This window comes from Salmo trutta, chromosome 23 (genome assembly GCF_901001165.1).
Source record: "Salmo trutta chromosome 23, fSalTru1.1, whole genome shotgun sequence".
NCBI lineage: Eukaryota > Metazoa > Chordata > Actinopteri > Salmoniformes > Salmonidae > Salmo > Salmo trutta.
The window spans coordinates 10,068,611-10,083,018 of NC_042979.1; the positions used below are offsets into that span (position 1 = coordinate 10,068,611).

Here is a 14,408-nt window from a genome sequence, read left to right on the forward strand (position 1 = left end):
TGAGCACTGCTTTATTTAGTCTTCTGGGGCAACAAGTTATAACAGAAGAGAAGCGGCATGTATCTATCTGACTGTAATTGACAAACAAATGGCCTACCAAATGTTGGAAATTATAAGCAAAAACGTATTTAAATTAGGCGTGAAAGTAGCATAACCCAGTAGGTCAGCGTTTCCCAAACTCGGTGCACGTTTTAGTTTTTGCCCTAGCATTACAGCCGTGTAGTACTCCAACAAAAACCAAAACGTGCACCTCTCGGGGTCCCCAGCACCGAGTTTGGGAAACACTGCAGTAGGCTATATCGTCCAGTAGCCTGCAGAGTATCAGCAAAACCAATTATTCTAGATTTATAATGGTGGATGAAACTTCGCATGTAGACTACTTTTTGAAGGGATTTCTTTGACAATCAGGTGAGAACATCATCACACAACACCCGTGATATGTGAAACTGAGCCTGCGCAGACTGCGAAAAACAACAGTAAACAGAATAAGATGTTTAAATGCCACAGTATCCTGTCTAAGATCAACATATCCTAGCTATCTTATCCGGGTTTCTCATGACCTGGATACAAGCTTTTCCAGGTTATGGTAAATGGGATATGATTTGTAGGGTGCCGTCTTTTGGAAAGGACGTTAAACGGGTGTCCTGACTCTTTGTGGTCACTAAAAGATCCCATGGCACTTATTGTAAGAGTAGGGGTGTTAACCCTGGTGTCCTGGCTAAATTCCCAATCTGGCCCTCATACCATCATGGCCACCTAATCATCCCCAGCTTACAATTGGCTCATTCATCCCCCTCCTCTCCCCTGTAACTATTCCCCAGGTCGTTGCTGTAAATGAGAATGTGGAGGGGTTAATACTATTTTTAATGTTTACATGAACTCCAAAAAATAATAACGGGATATTGGTGTGCATGTAAACGTGGTCACTGTTTACACAACCTATGATAGCGTAACACCACTGTCACCAATAGACAACAACAGTGTCACGTCAAAGGTGACAGGCTCGTTGTGCTAAAAGGACAGCGACCGTAATACCTGTGCACTCCAGTTTTGGTCGAACACATAGACACGGCTGATACAGACGACAGCAGTCACACACAGCATCAAATAATGTTGAAGAGTAAGCAGCCCATTCACTCCAGTAGACCCCACCCAATCAGAACAGTACAAAAGGCCTTCTGTCCAGCTTCTGAAGGCCTAACCAATGGCTGGCTGAACTAGCTAGATTGTTTTACCCAGAGACCACCAAAGCAAAATCCTGATTGGATATTTTTTTCTCTTCAGTATTAACCCACTCGCTTTCCGACTCAAACTGAAGAGATGAAATCAGAAGATCATTAAAATTATTGTAAAAAGAAATACATTTTGTTTAAATCCTTAGGCCTTCCCTGTTCCCCACAGTCCCCCACTGCTGAACCCCTACTCACTGCCCATAGCCAGCTCCATGACCCACTATACTAAAAACTACTATGCTAATCTCATGTGTGTTTCAGACACTGTTCCCTGGCGGTGATCAATGCGTTAGCAAACATAGCAGCTAACCTGGCTGCAGAGCAGATGGTAGATGAGCTGCTGGTCAACCTACTGGAGCTGTTTGTCCAGCTGGGACTGGAGGGCAAGAGGGCCAGCGAGAGGGCCTCGGACAAGGGCCCTGCACTGAAGGTACACGCCATTTACACAGTAACCATAACTTAGGCTAGACTATAAGGTTCCTCGACAACAGGCTTGTGTTAGTTGTTTTGCATTGACATTGTTTAGCTATCGTTTTTTTTTTTTTCCATTTTCAGGCGTCAAGCAGTGCTGGAAACCTTGGAGTACTGATTCCTGTTATTGCCGTGGTATGTGGGTTGCCTCTACACATTTAGTATTTTCAACAGTTTGTGCAGTATTTGTCTCGAGTGTCTGTGCAGTACTACGTCATCTAAACACTCGGCGTTGATCTGGATCTCCTCCCTCTGTGTAGCTGACAAAGCGTCTGCCGCCCATCAAGGAAGCGAAGCCTCGCCTGCAGAAGCTGTTCAGAGACTTCTGGCTCTATTCTGTGGTGATGGGTTTTGCTGTTGAGGGATCAGGTGGCTGTTTAACATTATATTAACATATACTACAGTATACCACCAGGATTGGTGTACAATATATAGAATTGACTCAACGTGGTTTAAATGGTGGCTTATACCCATCTGATGGAAAGATTAAAGCGAGTTTATCAGGCTAACAGTCATTCTGCTGTGTAAAGGTGCATAGGTTTGTTAAGGGTTTTGTGTGTTGTGCAGGTCTGTGGCCAGAGGAGTGGTATGAGGGAGTGTGTGAGATCGCCACCAAGTCTCCCCTCCTCACCTTCCCCAGTGGAGAACCCCTACGCTCTGAACTACAGTACAACTCTGCCCTGAAGAACGACACTGTCACAGCAGTATGAAACGCAACCACACACACACACACACACACACACACATACAGATTGTGTACAGACACACACACGTCCTACTACAAACACACACACACACACACACATACAGATTGTGTACAGACACACGCATGTCCTACTACAAACACACACACACACACTTGGCTGACGTTCCCTGGTTTTGTGTGTGTGTGTTTTCAGGCGGAGCTGAATGACCTGAGGAGCACCATTATAAACCTGCTAGATCCTCCTCCTGAGGTGTCTGCTCTCATCAACAAACTAGACTTCGCCATGTCGACCTACCTACTGTCAGTTTACAGGCTGGAGTATATGAGGTAAGGAAAGAGGGGAAAGCAAGCCCCTTAGGACTACTGAGATGCACCCTGCTGTTTCTGAGCTGTCTAGCAGTTGGAGGGTAGGTATAGATGGAGGAATCTCCCAGTCATTCATGTCATGCTTCCATTCCAATCCATCTCTCCCCTCTTCTCTCACCAGGATGCTGCGTGCTCTAGACTGACCGTTTCCAATCCATCTCTCCCCTCTTCTCTCACCAGGATGCTGCGTGCTCTAGACTCTGACCGTTTCCAATCCATCTCTCCCCTCTTCTCTCCCCAGGATGCTGCGTGCTCCAGACTGACCGTTTCCAATCCATCTCTCCCCTCTTCTCTCCCCAGGATGCTGCGTGCTCCAGACTGACCGTTTCCAATCCATCTCTCCCCTCTTCTCTCCCCAGGATGCTGCGTGCTCTAGACTGACCGTTTCCAATCCATCTCTCCCCTCTTCTCTCACCAGGATGCTGCGTGCTCTAGACTCTGACCGTTTCCAATCCATCTCTCCCCTCTTCTCTCACCAGGATGCTGCGTGCTCTAGACTGACCGTTTCCAATCCATCTCTCCCCTCTTCTCTCACCAGGATGCTGCGTGCTCTAGACTGACCGTTTCCAATCCATCTCTCCCCTCTTCTCTCCCCAGGATGCTGCGTGCTCTAGACTGACCGTTTCCAATCCATCTCTCCCCTCTTCTCTCCCCAGGATGCTGCGTGCTCTAGACTGACCGTTTCCAATCCATCTCTCCCCTCTTCTCTCCCCAGGATGCTGCGTGCTCTAGACTTTGACCGTTTCCAATCCATCTCTCCCCTCTTCTCTCACCAGGATGCTGCGTGCTCTAGACTGACCGTTTCCAATCCATCTCTCCCCTCTTCTCTCCCCAGGATGCTGCGTGCTCTAGACTCTGACCGTTTCCAATCCATCTCTCCCCTCTTCTCTCACCAGGATGCTGCGTGCTCTAGACTCTGACCGTTTCCAATCCATCTCTCCCCTCTTCTCTCCCCAGGATGCTGCGTGCTCTAGACTCTGACCGTTTCCAATCCATCTCTCCCCTCTTCTCTCCCCAGGATGCTGCGTGCTCTAGACTCTGACCGTTTCCAATCCATCTCTCCCCTCTTCTCTCCCCAGGATGCTGCGTGCTCTAGACTCTGACCGTTTCCAATCCATCTCTCCCCTCTTCTCTCCCCAGGATGCTGCGTGCTCTAGACTCTGACCGTTTCCAATCCATCTCTCCCCTCTTCTCTCCCCAGGATGCTGCGTGCTCTAGACTCTGACCGTTTCCAATCCATCTCTCCCCTCTTCTCTCACCAGGATGCTGCGTGCTCTAGACTCTGACCGTTTCCAATCCATCTCTCCCCTCTTCTCTCACCAGGATGCTGCGTGCTCTAGACTCTGACCGTTTCCAATCCATCTCTCCCCTCTTCTCTCACCAGGATGCTGCGTGCTCTAGACTCTGACCGTTTCCAATCCATCTCTCCCCTCTTCTCTCACCAGGATGCTGCGTGCTCTAGACTCTGACCGTTTCCAATCCATCTCTCCCCTCTTCTCTCACCAGGATGCTGCGTGCTCTAGACTCTGACCGTTTCCAGGTGATGTTCCGCTACTTTGAGGACAGAGCCATCCAGAAGGACAAGTCTGGTAAGCTGCATTACAGTTATTACAGGTATTGCACAGGTATTAGATAGGTATTGGACATGTATTAGACCGCTGTTACACGTTTATTACAACTATATTTGCCGTTTATTCCAGGTGTTTTAGACAGTGATTTAAATGAATGTGTCCTCTCTTTGTCTCCAGGTATGATGCAGTGTGTGATAGCCGTTGGGGACAAAGTGTTTGAGGTCTTCCTACAGATGATGGCTGAGAAGGTAAGGTTGTCGGATAACACTTAACACCCAACACTAGCCATGGAGTCGTACAACAAATATTTGAGGACCGTCGTCAGATTCAATCAAAAACGGAGAAACACAAGAACACCTGACCGTCTGTGGAGCATGTCCTCTCCAGTGATTGGTCGGTTGGTTTCACCGTTGCTCTCTCCTGGGTTTCTCTCCCCAGCCGAAGACTAAAGCCCACGAGGAGGAGTTGGAGCGCCACGCTCAGTTCCTATTGGTCAACTTCAACCACATCCACAAGAGGATCCGTAGGGTGGCCGACAAATACCTGTCAGGTCTGGCCGAAACGTTCCCCCACCTGCTGTGGAGTGGCCGCGTACTGAAGACCATGCTGGACATCCTGCAGACCCTCTCCCTCTCCCTCGGCGCGGTACGCACACAGGCGCTCTATTATCCACCAGCCGTTGTTATTCTCTGTGATCCCTCAGTGTATTGATTTGTGCTCCTGCTTTGTGTAAAGGACATCCATAAGGACCAGCCGTACTACGACATCCCGGACACCCCCTACAGGATCACTGTACCAGACACATACGAGGCCAGAGAGGTAGGAATGGGTGTTTTGGTGTGTGTGTGTGTGTGGTTTCTGAATGTTGCGTTGACGTTTCTCTGTGGTTGTAGAGCATAGTGAAGGACTTTGCTGCTCGCTGTGGGGAGATCCTGAAAGAAGCCATGAAGTGGGCCCCGTCTGTCACCAAGTCACACCTACAGGTGAGCTACACACACATTCTGTAAAGGAAAAGCAGATGCAAACGGATTGCAGATGTTCTGTCAAATCATTGTTCATGAAGAGCTTCTAGATGTCTTTTTTGAGGAAGTCAAGGTTTTAGATGAGTCTTGTCTTGTTCCCCGTTGATGTTCTTCTCCATCATCTCCAGGAGTACCTGAACAAGCATCAGAACTGGGTGTCAGGTCTGTCCCAGCACACTGGCCTGGCCATGGCTACAGAGAGCATCCTGCACTTCGCTGGCTACAACAGACAGAGCACTACGCTAGGGGTGAGAACACACCTAGAATGTATTTCCATTCAAAATTGTATTTTCCCTAACCCTAATTCTAACCCTAAACCAAACCCCTAAGCCTAAAATAGCCTTTTTACAAGTGAGGACCGGCAAAATATCCTCACTTCTCAGAGTTGTAGGATTTCTGGTACTCAGAAGTATAGTAAAACGTGCCCACACACACACTAACCAAGTCCCTTCCTCCCCTCCAGATCACCCAGCTGACAGAGAGGCCAGCCTGTGTGAAGAAAGACTACTCCAACTTCATGGCCTCACTCAACCTGAGGAATCGCTATGCTGGAGAGGTACAGAGAGACACTACTACAGTTCTAGACCGGACACTCACTTCTTCATAGGCTTCATATTTCTTCGTCTGAGTCAACAGACACAATGTTGCGGTTCACATCGACTGTGTGTGTGTCTGTGTGTTTCTCCCTCCAGGTGGCAGGTATGATCCATTTCATTGAGGCGGTGCGTAGCCAGTCAGACCTGTCCACCCTGATGGTCAGACAGATGACAGAGGCTCTTGACACTCAGAACCCTGAGGCCTTCACTGAGAACATGTTCAAACTGGCTGCTCTGCTCATCAGCACTAAAGGTGTGTTTGCTGATAAGCTGACTTTGATTTGGAAGGGAATGGAGGCACCGTGTAGCCCAGGGTTGGGCAATCATTTCCACTCGAGGGCTACATCGGGCTTTCAAAATTCAGCTGAAGGGCTGCACAGATTTCTTTTCCAGATCGATTTGTTCAAAGGTAATTAGCGGGTCAGAGAAAGGGAAGCTATTTGAGAACGTATCGGTCCATTATAATGTCTACATACTTTCTGTCTGGTTTTAGACGTTCAGGAGTGGCCTGGATTTATTATAGAAATATATAGATGTTTTGTTTTTTACTCCAACCTCCCCCGGATCAGACTGAATGGGTCAGGCCCACGGCCTTACATTGCCCATCCCTGATATAGCCCAATGGGGTGCATCTTTTCATGGATGTAGTCCCTTGTCCATTTTTCCCTGTGGTGTAGCTCTGTCTCTCTCTGTCTCTGTGTGTAACCCATTATATTGAAGGCTTGTGTTGTGTGTGTGTCTCTCTCTCTCTCTCTGTCTCTCTCTCTGTGTGTGTGTAACCCATTATATTGAAGGCTTGTGTTGTGTGTGTGTCTCTCTGTGTGTAGAGTGTGATCCTCAGCTGCTGCATCACCTGTGTTGGTCTCCTCTGAAGATGTTTACAGAACACGGCATGGAGACGGCTATCGCCTGCTGGGAATGGCTGCTGGCTGCTCGCACTGGAGTGGAGGTCCCGGTAAGCACGTTGTAGACATCTATTGCTGGAGTTGAAGTACCATTGTGTATTTCTGTGAAAATAGTGGTGGGACCCGGATTCAAACCCACACTAACACGGGTATTCTGTCTCTCTCTCTCTCTGTCTGTAGTTCATGCGTGAGATGGCGGGGGCGTGGCAGATGACAGTGGAGCTGAAGATGGGATTGTTCTCTGATGCTCAGGTGGAGGCTGATCCCCTAGCAGCCTCAGAGGAGAGTCAGCCTGTCCCCTGTCCCCCCGACGTCACCCCTCACTGCATTTGGATAGAGGTGTGTGTGTGTGTGTGTGTGTGTGTGTGTGTGTGTGTGTGTGTGTGTGTGTGTGTGTGTGTGTGTGTGTGAGAGTTGAATCCAGTTCGCTTAAAATACCAGAGTAAGCGGAATTCACAGCTTGAGTCCTACGTGTGCTGTTAAAATGTTTTCATTCCATGCCCCCCCTCCCCCTCCAACTTGTCTTCTACTTTCTCCCTCTCTCCAGTTCCTGGTTCAGAGGTTTGAGATAGCTAAATATTCCAGTGAAGACCAGGTGGAGATATTCGGGAGCCTATTACAACGCTCGCTCTCCCTCAATGTGGGCGGGGCCAAGAGCAGCCTCAACCGCCACGTAGCCGCCATCGGACCTCGCTTTAGGTACACACACACACACACACACACACACACACACACACACACACACACACACAAAATCCAGTTTCTAATTCAGAGCAAATTCATTGAGGTAATCTCTCTCTGTGTGTGTGTGTGTGTAGGCTCCTAACTCTGGGTCTAGCACTGCTCCATTCTGACGTAGTCACCAACACCACCATCAGAAATGTCCTCCGAGAGAAGATCTACTCCACCGCCTTCGACTACTTCAGGTACACACACACACAGGAAGTTCTACTCCACCGCCTTCGACTACTTCAGGTACACACACACACAGGAAGTTCTACTCCACCGCCTTCGACTACTTCAGGTACACACACACACAGGAAGTTCTACTCCACCGCCTTCGACTACTTCAGGTACACACACACACACAGGAAGTTCTACTCCACCGCCTTCGACTACTTCAGGTACACACACACACACACACACACAGGACAGGAAAATTGTCTAATTCACGCATGTATCAAGAGAACATCCCTGGTCATTCCTACTGCCTCTGATCTGGCAGACTCACTAAACACTAAATTATGTCTGAGTGTTAAACTGTGCCCCTGGCTATCCGTAAATTTAAGAAAACTAGAAAATTGTGTTGTCTGGTTTGCTGAGTATAAGAAATGTTTAATGATTTATACTTTTACTTTTGATACTTAAGTACATTTCAAACCAAATACTTTATACTTAAGTATTTTAACTTTTACTCAAGTATGGCAATTGGGTACTTTTTCCACCACTGTTCCCAATATGCCCATAGAATAGGAAACAAAGTGAATGATGTTATTATGCTTACTGGATGAAGATAAACAAGCATTCAAACTACATTATAACAAACAGAATTTGTGTTATAAGCAGTTTTAAGATTCCATGTCATTTTATCCTCCTGCCCCTCGTTCACTGGCAGCTGGTGATGGCCTATCGACACTAGGGGTGGCCATACTCGTATCCGTAAATTGACAGTTCATAGTCAGATTGGTTCGGATGATACTCGTGACCGGAACAAAAATATGCATAAATAAATGTTGGCTAAATTTCTCCCTCCGTGTTTGTCAAAGCTGCAGATTAGCAGCAGCGAGCGAAGGGGTGTCTGTGTGTCCTCAATTTGCAGCGGGCAGCCAAGTTTAATGTCACTCAGTCAGAATGCGGATTAGCAGTTCATTTTGATCTTCTCCCTACCCTTGCCCCAATTGTTAGATATTATGCACGTTGACAGCTTGATAGCAAACGTCCTCGGCCATGTGATTTATCATAGTAGCAGGCAAAAGCAATCTAAATTATCAGACCGAAAAGAGGAAAAGTGATCGGGTGAAATTATGAAGCGAGTGGACGGAGAAATACAGCTTCACTCAATCCAACTATATCTACACCATTCTGTTTTTGGGGTACACCCACGCAATTCCAACACAGAAAATCTGCTTTTTAATATACTTATTTTGTAAGTAATTCTAGGTCATATTTAATAGAGCGCAGCATGGACTTGACACAGAGGCAGGTGACATTTTCATATTCTCCTACCAAATCACAAGATGTTTTTATGTCTATATAGTATAAGAAGAGCCGATTCTGCCGTTTCCAAATCGCTTATCTTTGTCAAACAATGAAAATGACCCCTTGAGGTCTATTTCTAAATCTACTTTTTGGGCAGAATCACCGTGATTCTACGTGAACTCGCAACACTCAAAGCACAGCCATATATTTCAACTCAAAATATGCCATTCTATACTTTTGAAATGCATTTTCTAAAATGCATAATGTTCCTTAAGACCTCTCCTTAACGACTTCATAATGAATGATCTTAGTGACGGTGTTTTATTTAATAGATTTTAACACGCGAGTTGTGGCGGTTTAGTGGTTTTTCATTTGTACATATAACCTACAGTTACATAAACGAATGAAAATGCTGTTTGGTTCTTTTGAAATACATTTTATTTAATATTCTAACGTTACCTCAGACCCTCATCGTGCTCTAGTGACTCCTTATGACAGGATGCCTGCAAGCTGACTCCGGTCATCAGTCGAATGGTGTTTCCTCATTGATGCGGCTGACATCCTGTTCAAGCAGTTTGATAAGAAGTAGGCGCCCAGGTGGGTCATGTTTCGGAGGACGCATGGCTCGACCTTCACCTCTCCCGAGCCCGTTGAGGAGTTGCAGAGATGAGCCAAGGGACCTAATTCAGGGAGAAAATGGGGTACAAAAAAATACGCTAGTGGCCATACCACCTGTTGAACACACCTGTTCAGGGTCTGGTCTGATTAGTACTGGGACAGGAGACAGCCTGTGAATACCAGGTGCCGTAAGCTAAAATTATAATACTAATGTAAAAAAAAGTATTTATTAGGCAGAATGCCAATGATCCAGAGGTCAGGATTTTCTCGTGTTAGTTAATTGTATACTTCCCTCATTCCCATTCCCCCATCCCTCTACCCCCTTTAGTGCCCCTCCTAAGTTCCCTACTCAGGGGGACAAGCGTCTGCGTGAGGACATCAGCTTCATGATCCGTTTCTACGCCAGCATCCTGTCGGACAAGAAGTACCTAGCGGCGTGCCAGCTGGTTCCTCCCGGTGAGCTAGGCGCCGTGCCCACCCCCAGCACCCTCTCTGCCGGGATATTCGGATCACTAATCGTGTCCAGCACTTCTCCGATATCGATGCTAAGTAAGCCTACAGCGGTGGAAACACTGGCTGATTAACAACAGCATTGCAAGACCACAAGAGCATGTTTTTACACAGGTCAAATCTGACGCCTGATCAGGCTCTTGCTACGTTGCTCATAGATCGATAAATCTTTATAGTCTGTAGGATCTCACTCTCTCTGTTTCTTTCTGTCTCTCTGTTTCTTTCTGTCTCTCTCTGTTTCTTTTTGTCTCTCTCTGTTTCTTTCTGTCTATTTCTGTCTCTTTCTCTCTCATCTATTTCTTTCTGTCTCTCTATTTCTTTCTTTCTGTATCTATTTCTTTCTTTCTGTCTCTCTATTTCTTTCTTTCTGTATCTATTTCTTTCTTTCTGTCTCTCTATTTCTTTCTTTCTGTCTCTCTATTTCTTTCTTTCTGTCTCTCTATTTCTTTCTTTCTGTCTCTCTATTTCTTTCTTTCTGTCTCTCTATTTCTTTCTTTCTGTCTCTCTATTTCTTTCTTTCTGTCTCTATTTTACTCTATCCATCTATTTGTCTGCTGCGGAGCAAGGCGCAGATTTGCCACCTCTGATAAAATGCATGATTGATTATTTATTATTATTATTCTACACATATCATGCCGATCCGCCCCTCAGCTCGATTTGTCAATTTGTCAACAAAAACAAAACAAACAAATTGAGAAATTTGAGACGTCTTTCTTCTCCACCACCCACACCGCTCCTTCCTCCTGTCCGTCCCCGGCGACCCCAAGAACAACATGACCTCACTTCATAACACATCGGATCGCGCCAGGTAGAAACTAGCCCTAACCACAGATCTAGGATCAGATTACTCTACCCTCAATGGTAACCCTTTACCATTAGGTGGGTGAAATAATGTCTGACTGTATCAGCGGTTAGGGGTAAATTCTACCACTGCCTGTGGGAACAACGCATGGCCATCTCATATAATACAGGACTAGCGTTTATAAAGCTCATCATATTGCTCTTCAAAAACTCCTTCCTCTCCATCGAATGCTGAGAAAATGCTCGCCTCATTCATATTTCCCTCCGGTTCACAATGTCGTGTCCATGGATGGTGATTGCATGTCCGTGTGGATTTAGACAGGAATGAATGCATTGAGTGGTAGAGAGAGGGATGCATGCCAATGTTGTTTTAGATGAATGCATTGAGGGATGGAGAGAGAGAGAAAGATGGAGCTAGAGAATGTGAAGGAATTAGGTGTTAGATGGACAGAGATAATTGCAGCAGGAGATGGTTGAGTTTGTAATGGAAAGAGAGAGTGATAAAGAGATATGGATAGAGAGTGTTAAATGAGGAAGAGCATGAGTTTTTGCTTAGTAGATCACAGTCGGGAAAACCCCAGGGCCCAAATAATGAGGGATAGAAAGACTGTGTGTGTGTGTGTGTGTGTGTGTACTTTATCCCTACCTACAGTGTATTCAGAAAGTATTCACACCCCTTGACTTTTTCCACATTTTGTTGTTACAGCCTGAATTTAAAATGAATTAAATGTTTAAAAAATTGTCACTGGTTTACACACAATGCACTATAATGTCAAAGGAGTATCATGTTTTTAGAAATGTTTACAAATTAATTAAAAATGAAAAGGTGAAATGTCTTGAGTCATTAAGTATTCAACCCCTTTGTAATGGCAAGCCTAAATAAGTTCAGGAATACAAAATGTGCTTAACAAGTCACATAATAAGTTGCATGGACTCCCTCTGTGTGCAATAATAGTTTAACATGATTTTTGAATGACTACCTCATCTCTGTACCCCACACATACAGTTATCTGTAAGGTCCCTCAGTCAAGCAGTGAATTTCAAAGTGTAGATTCAACCACAAAGACCAATGAAGTTTTCCAATGCCTCGCAAAGAAGGGCACCTATTGGTAGATGGGTAAAAATAAAAATAAAATTAAAACAGTCTTTGAATATCCCTTTGAGCATGGTGAAGTTATTAATTACACTTTGGGTGGTGTATCAATACACCCAGTCAATACAAAGATAAAGGCGTCCTTCCTAACTCAGTTGCTGGAGAGGAAGGAAACCGCTCAGGGATTTCACCATGAGGCCAAAGGTGACTTTAAAACAGTTAGAGTTTAATAGCTGTGATAGGAGAACTGAGGATGGGTCAACAACACTATAGTTACTCCACAATACTAACCTAATTGACAGATTAGGTTAATATTGTGGATAAGGCACTAAAGTAAAACTGCAAAAAATGTGGCAAAGAAATTTACTTTTTGTCCTGAATACAAAGTGTTATGTTTGGGGCAAATCCAACACATCACTTAGTACCACTCTTCATATTTTCAAGCAAGGTGGTGGCTGCATCATGTTATGGTTATGCTTGTCATCGGCAAGGACTAGGGAGTTCTTTTTTGGATCAAAAGAAATGGAATAGAGCTAAGCACAAGCAAAATACTAGAGGAAAACCTGGTTCAGTCTGCATTCCACCAGACACAAATTCACCTTTCAGCAGGACAATAACCTAAAACACAAGGCCAAATATACACTGGAGTTGCTTACGAAGATGACATTGAATGTTCCTGAGTGGCCTAGTTACAGTGTTTATTTAAATTGGCTTGAAAATCTACGGCAAGACTTGTAAAAGGCTGTCTAGCAATGATCAGCAACCAACCTTACTGAGCTTGAAGAATTTTAAAAAGAACAATGTGCAAATATTGTACAATCCAGGTGTGCAAAGCTCTTAGAGGCTTACCCAGAACGACTCACAACTGTAATCGCTGCCAAATGTGATTTTAACACGAATTGACTTACGGGGTTGAATACTTATCTAATAAAGATGTAATAGTGTTATATTTGTAATTCGTTTTTTTACAAATGCTAGAATTTTTCTTCTACTTTGACATTTGAGTATTTTGTGTAGATCATTGACAAAATAATGACATCTATTTGAATCCCACTTTGTAACACAACAAACTGTAGAAAGAGTAAAGGGGTGTGAATACTTTCTGAAAGCACTGTATGCCTGTCTGTGTGCGTAGACAACCAGGACCCGTCTTTGAACAGTCTGTCTGTGATGACGGCCCAGGACCCCAGGAGCACCATGTCTCATGACTCCAGCTCCCGCTCCCAGCAGAGTGGCCAGAGCGGCTGGATCAACACCTACCCTCTGTCCTCTGGCATGTCCACCGCCTCCAAGAAGTCAGGTAACACACACACACACAGACGGACAGACGCAATGCGCCCACACACACACGGCGAGATCTGACCATGTCCTTTCTGTCCCCAGGCATGTCTAAGAAGAGTAACAGAGGGACTCAGCTCCATAAGTACTACATGAAGCGCCGGACCCTGCTGCTGGCCTTACTGGTGAGAGCTACAGTGGGGATGTTTACTGTGGAAGGTTTCAGTTCAGACAGAAACATTCCCTTTTCCCTTTGACTCTCCCTCCTTGCTATTCATTTGCTGTTAGTCTACATTCTAACCGTCCACTTTGTTGCTAGGACTGACGTCCTCTCTCTCCCCCTCTCTAGGCCAGTGAGATTGAGCGGTTGACTACCTGGTACAACCCTCTGTGCACCCAGGAGTTGGCCATCGCTACAGAACAGTCAGTGGAGACCAGCATCGCCAACTGGAGGTCCAAGTACATCAGCCTCAGTGAGAAACAGTGGAAAGACAACGTCAACCTGGCCTGGAGTATAGCTCCTTATCTGGCTATGCAGCTACCTGCCAGGTATACACACACAGTCTCATGTACCTGGAGGGGAAACGTGGAAAAGCTTTAGGTTGGTTCCACCTGAATAATAACTGTTGTTGTCAGGTTGAAGAACGTTGCGATTGTGGCATGTTAGTGCTAACCCTCTCGTGTGTGTGTGTATGTTTGTGTGTGTTCAGGTTGAAGAACGTTGCGATTGTGGCATGTTAGTGCTAACCCTCTCGTGTGTATGTTTGTGTGTGTTCAGGTTTAAGAACGATGCGATTGTGGCATGTTAGTGCTAACCCTCTCGTGTGTGTGTGTGTATGTTTGTGTGTGTTCAGGTTTAAGAACGATGCGATCGTGGCTGAGGTGACCCGGCTGGTGAGGCTGGACCCTGGAGCGGTCAGTGACGTACCTGAGGCCGTCAAGGTGAGTCGACTGGCGAACTACAGGTTATCTGCTACACAGGAGTGGCCAATGCTCATCATACCTCAAAGATATTTGTTGAAATACATGTTTTTTTTATG

The 14,408-nt window shown here is 45.7% G+C and overlaps 1 protein-coding gene across 4 annotated transcripts in view; it reads left to right on the forward strand.

Moving 5' to 3' along the window:
- The window catches only part of LOC115159274 (phosphatidylinositol 4-kinase alpha), a 44,357-nt gene that overhangs the window by 16,480 nt on the left and 13,469 nt on the right, over positions 1–14,408 (forward strand). Inside the window, exons 16-37 of one of the 4 annotated variants that reach the window (XM_029708834.1) lie at positions 1,494–1,662; positions 1,788–1,838; positions 1,964–2,072; positions 2,271–2,407; positions 2,603–2,736; positions 4,282–4,364; positions 4,524–4,594; positions 4,785–4,991; positions 5,082–5,165; positions 5,240–5,329; positions 5,497–5,616; positions 5,832–5,924; positions 6,061–6,217; positions 6,792–6,919; positions 7,050–7,208; positions 7,417–7,568; positions 7,688–7,993; positions 10,015–10,235; positions 13,226–13,390; positions 13,474–13,553; positions 13,718–13,917; positions 14,223–14,310. In XM_029708834.1, coding sequence (XP_029564694.1) covers positions 1,494–1,662; positions 1,788–1,838; positions 1,964–2,072; positions 2,271–2,407; positions 2,603–2,736; positions 4,282–4,364; positions 4,524–4,594; positions 4,785–4,991; positions 5,082–5,165; positions 5,240–5,329; positions 5,497–5,616; positions 5,832–5,924; positions 6,061–6,217; positions 6,792–6,919; positions 7,050–7,208; positions 7,417–7,568; positions 7,688–7,993; positions 10,015–10,235; positions 13,226–13,390; positions 13,474–13,553; positions 13,718–13,917; positions 14,223–14,310 — 3,004 coding nt within the window. The remainder of the gene's footprint in view (positions 1–1,493; positions 1,663–1,787; positions 1,839–1,963; positions 2,073–2,270; positions 2,408–2,602; positions 2,737–4,281; positions 4,365–4,523; positions 4,595–4,784; positions 4,992–5,081; positions 5,166–5,239; positions 5,330–5,496; positions 5,617–5,831; positions 5,925–6,060; positions 6,218–6,791; positions 6,920–7,049; positions 7,209–7,416; positions 7,569–7,687; positions 7,994–10,014; positions 10,236–13,225; positions 13,391–13,473; positions 13,554–13,717; positions 13,918–14,222; positions 14,311–14,408) is intronic. The other 3 variants (XM_029708835.1, XM_029708836.1, XM_029708837.1) reach the window with 3 other exon arrangements.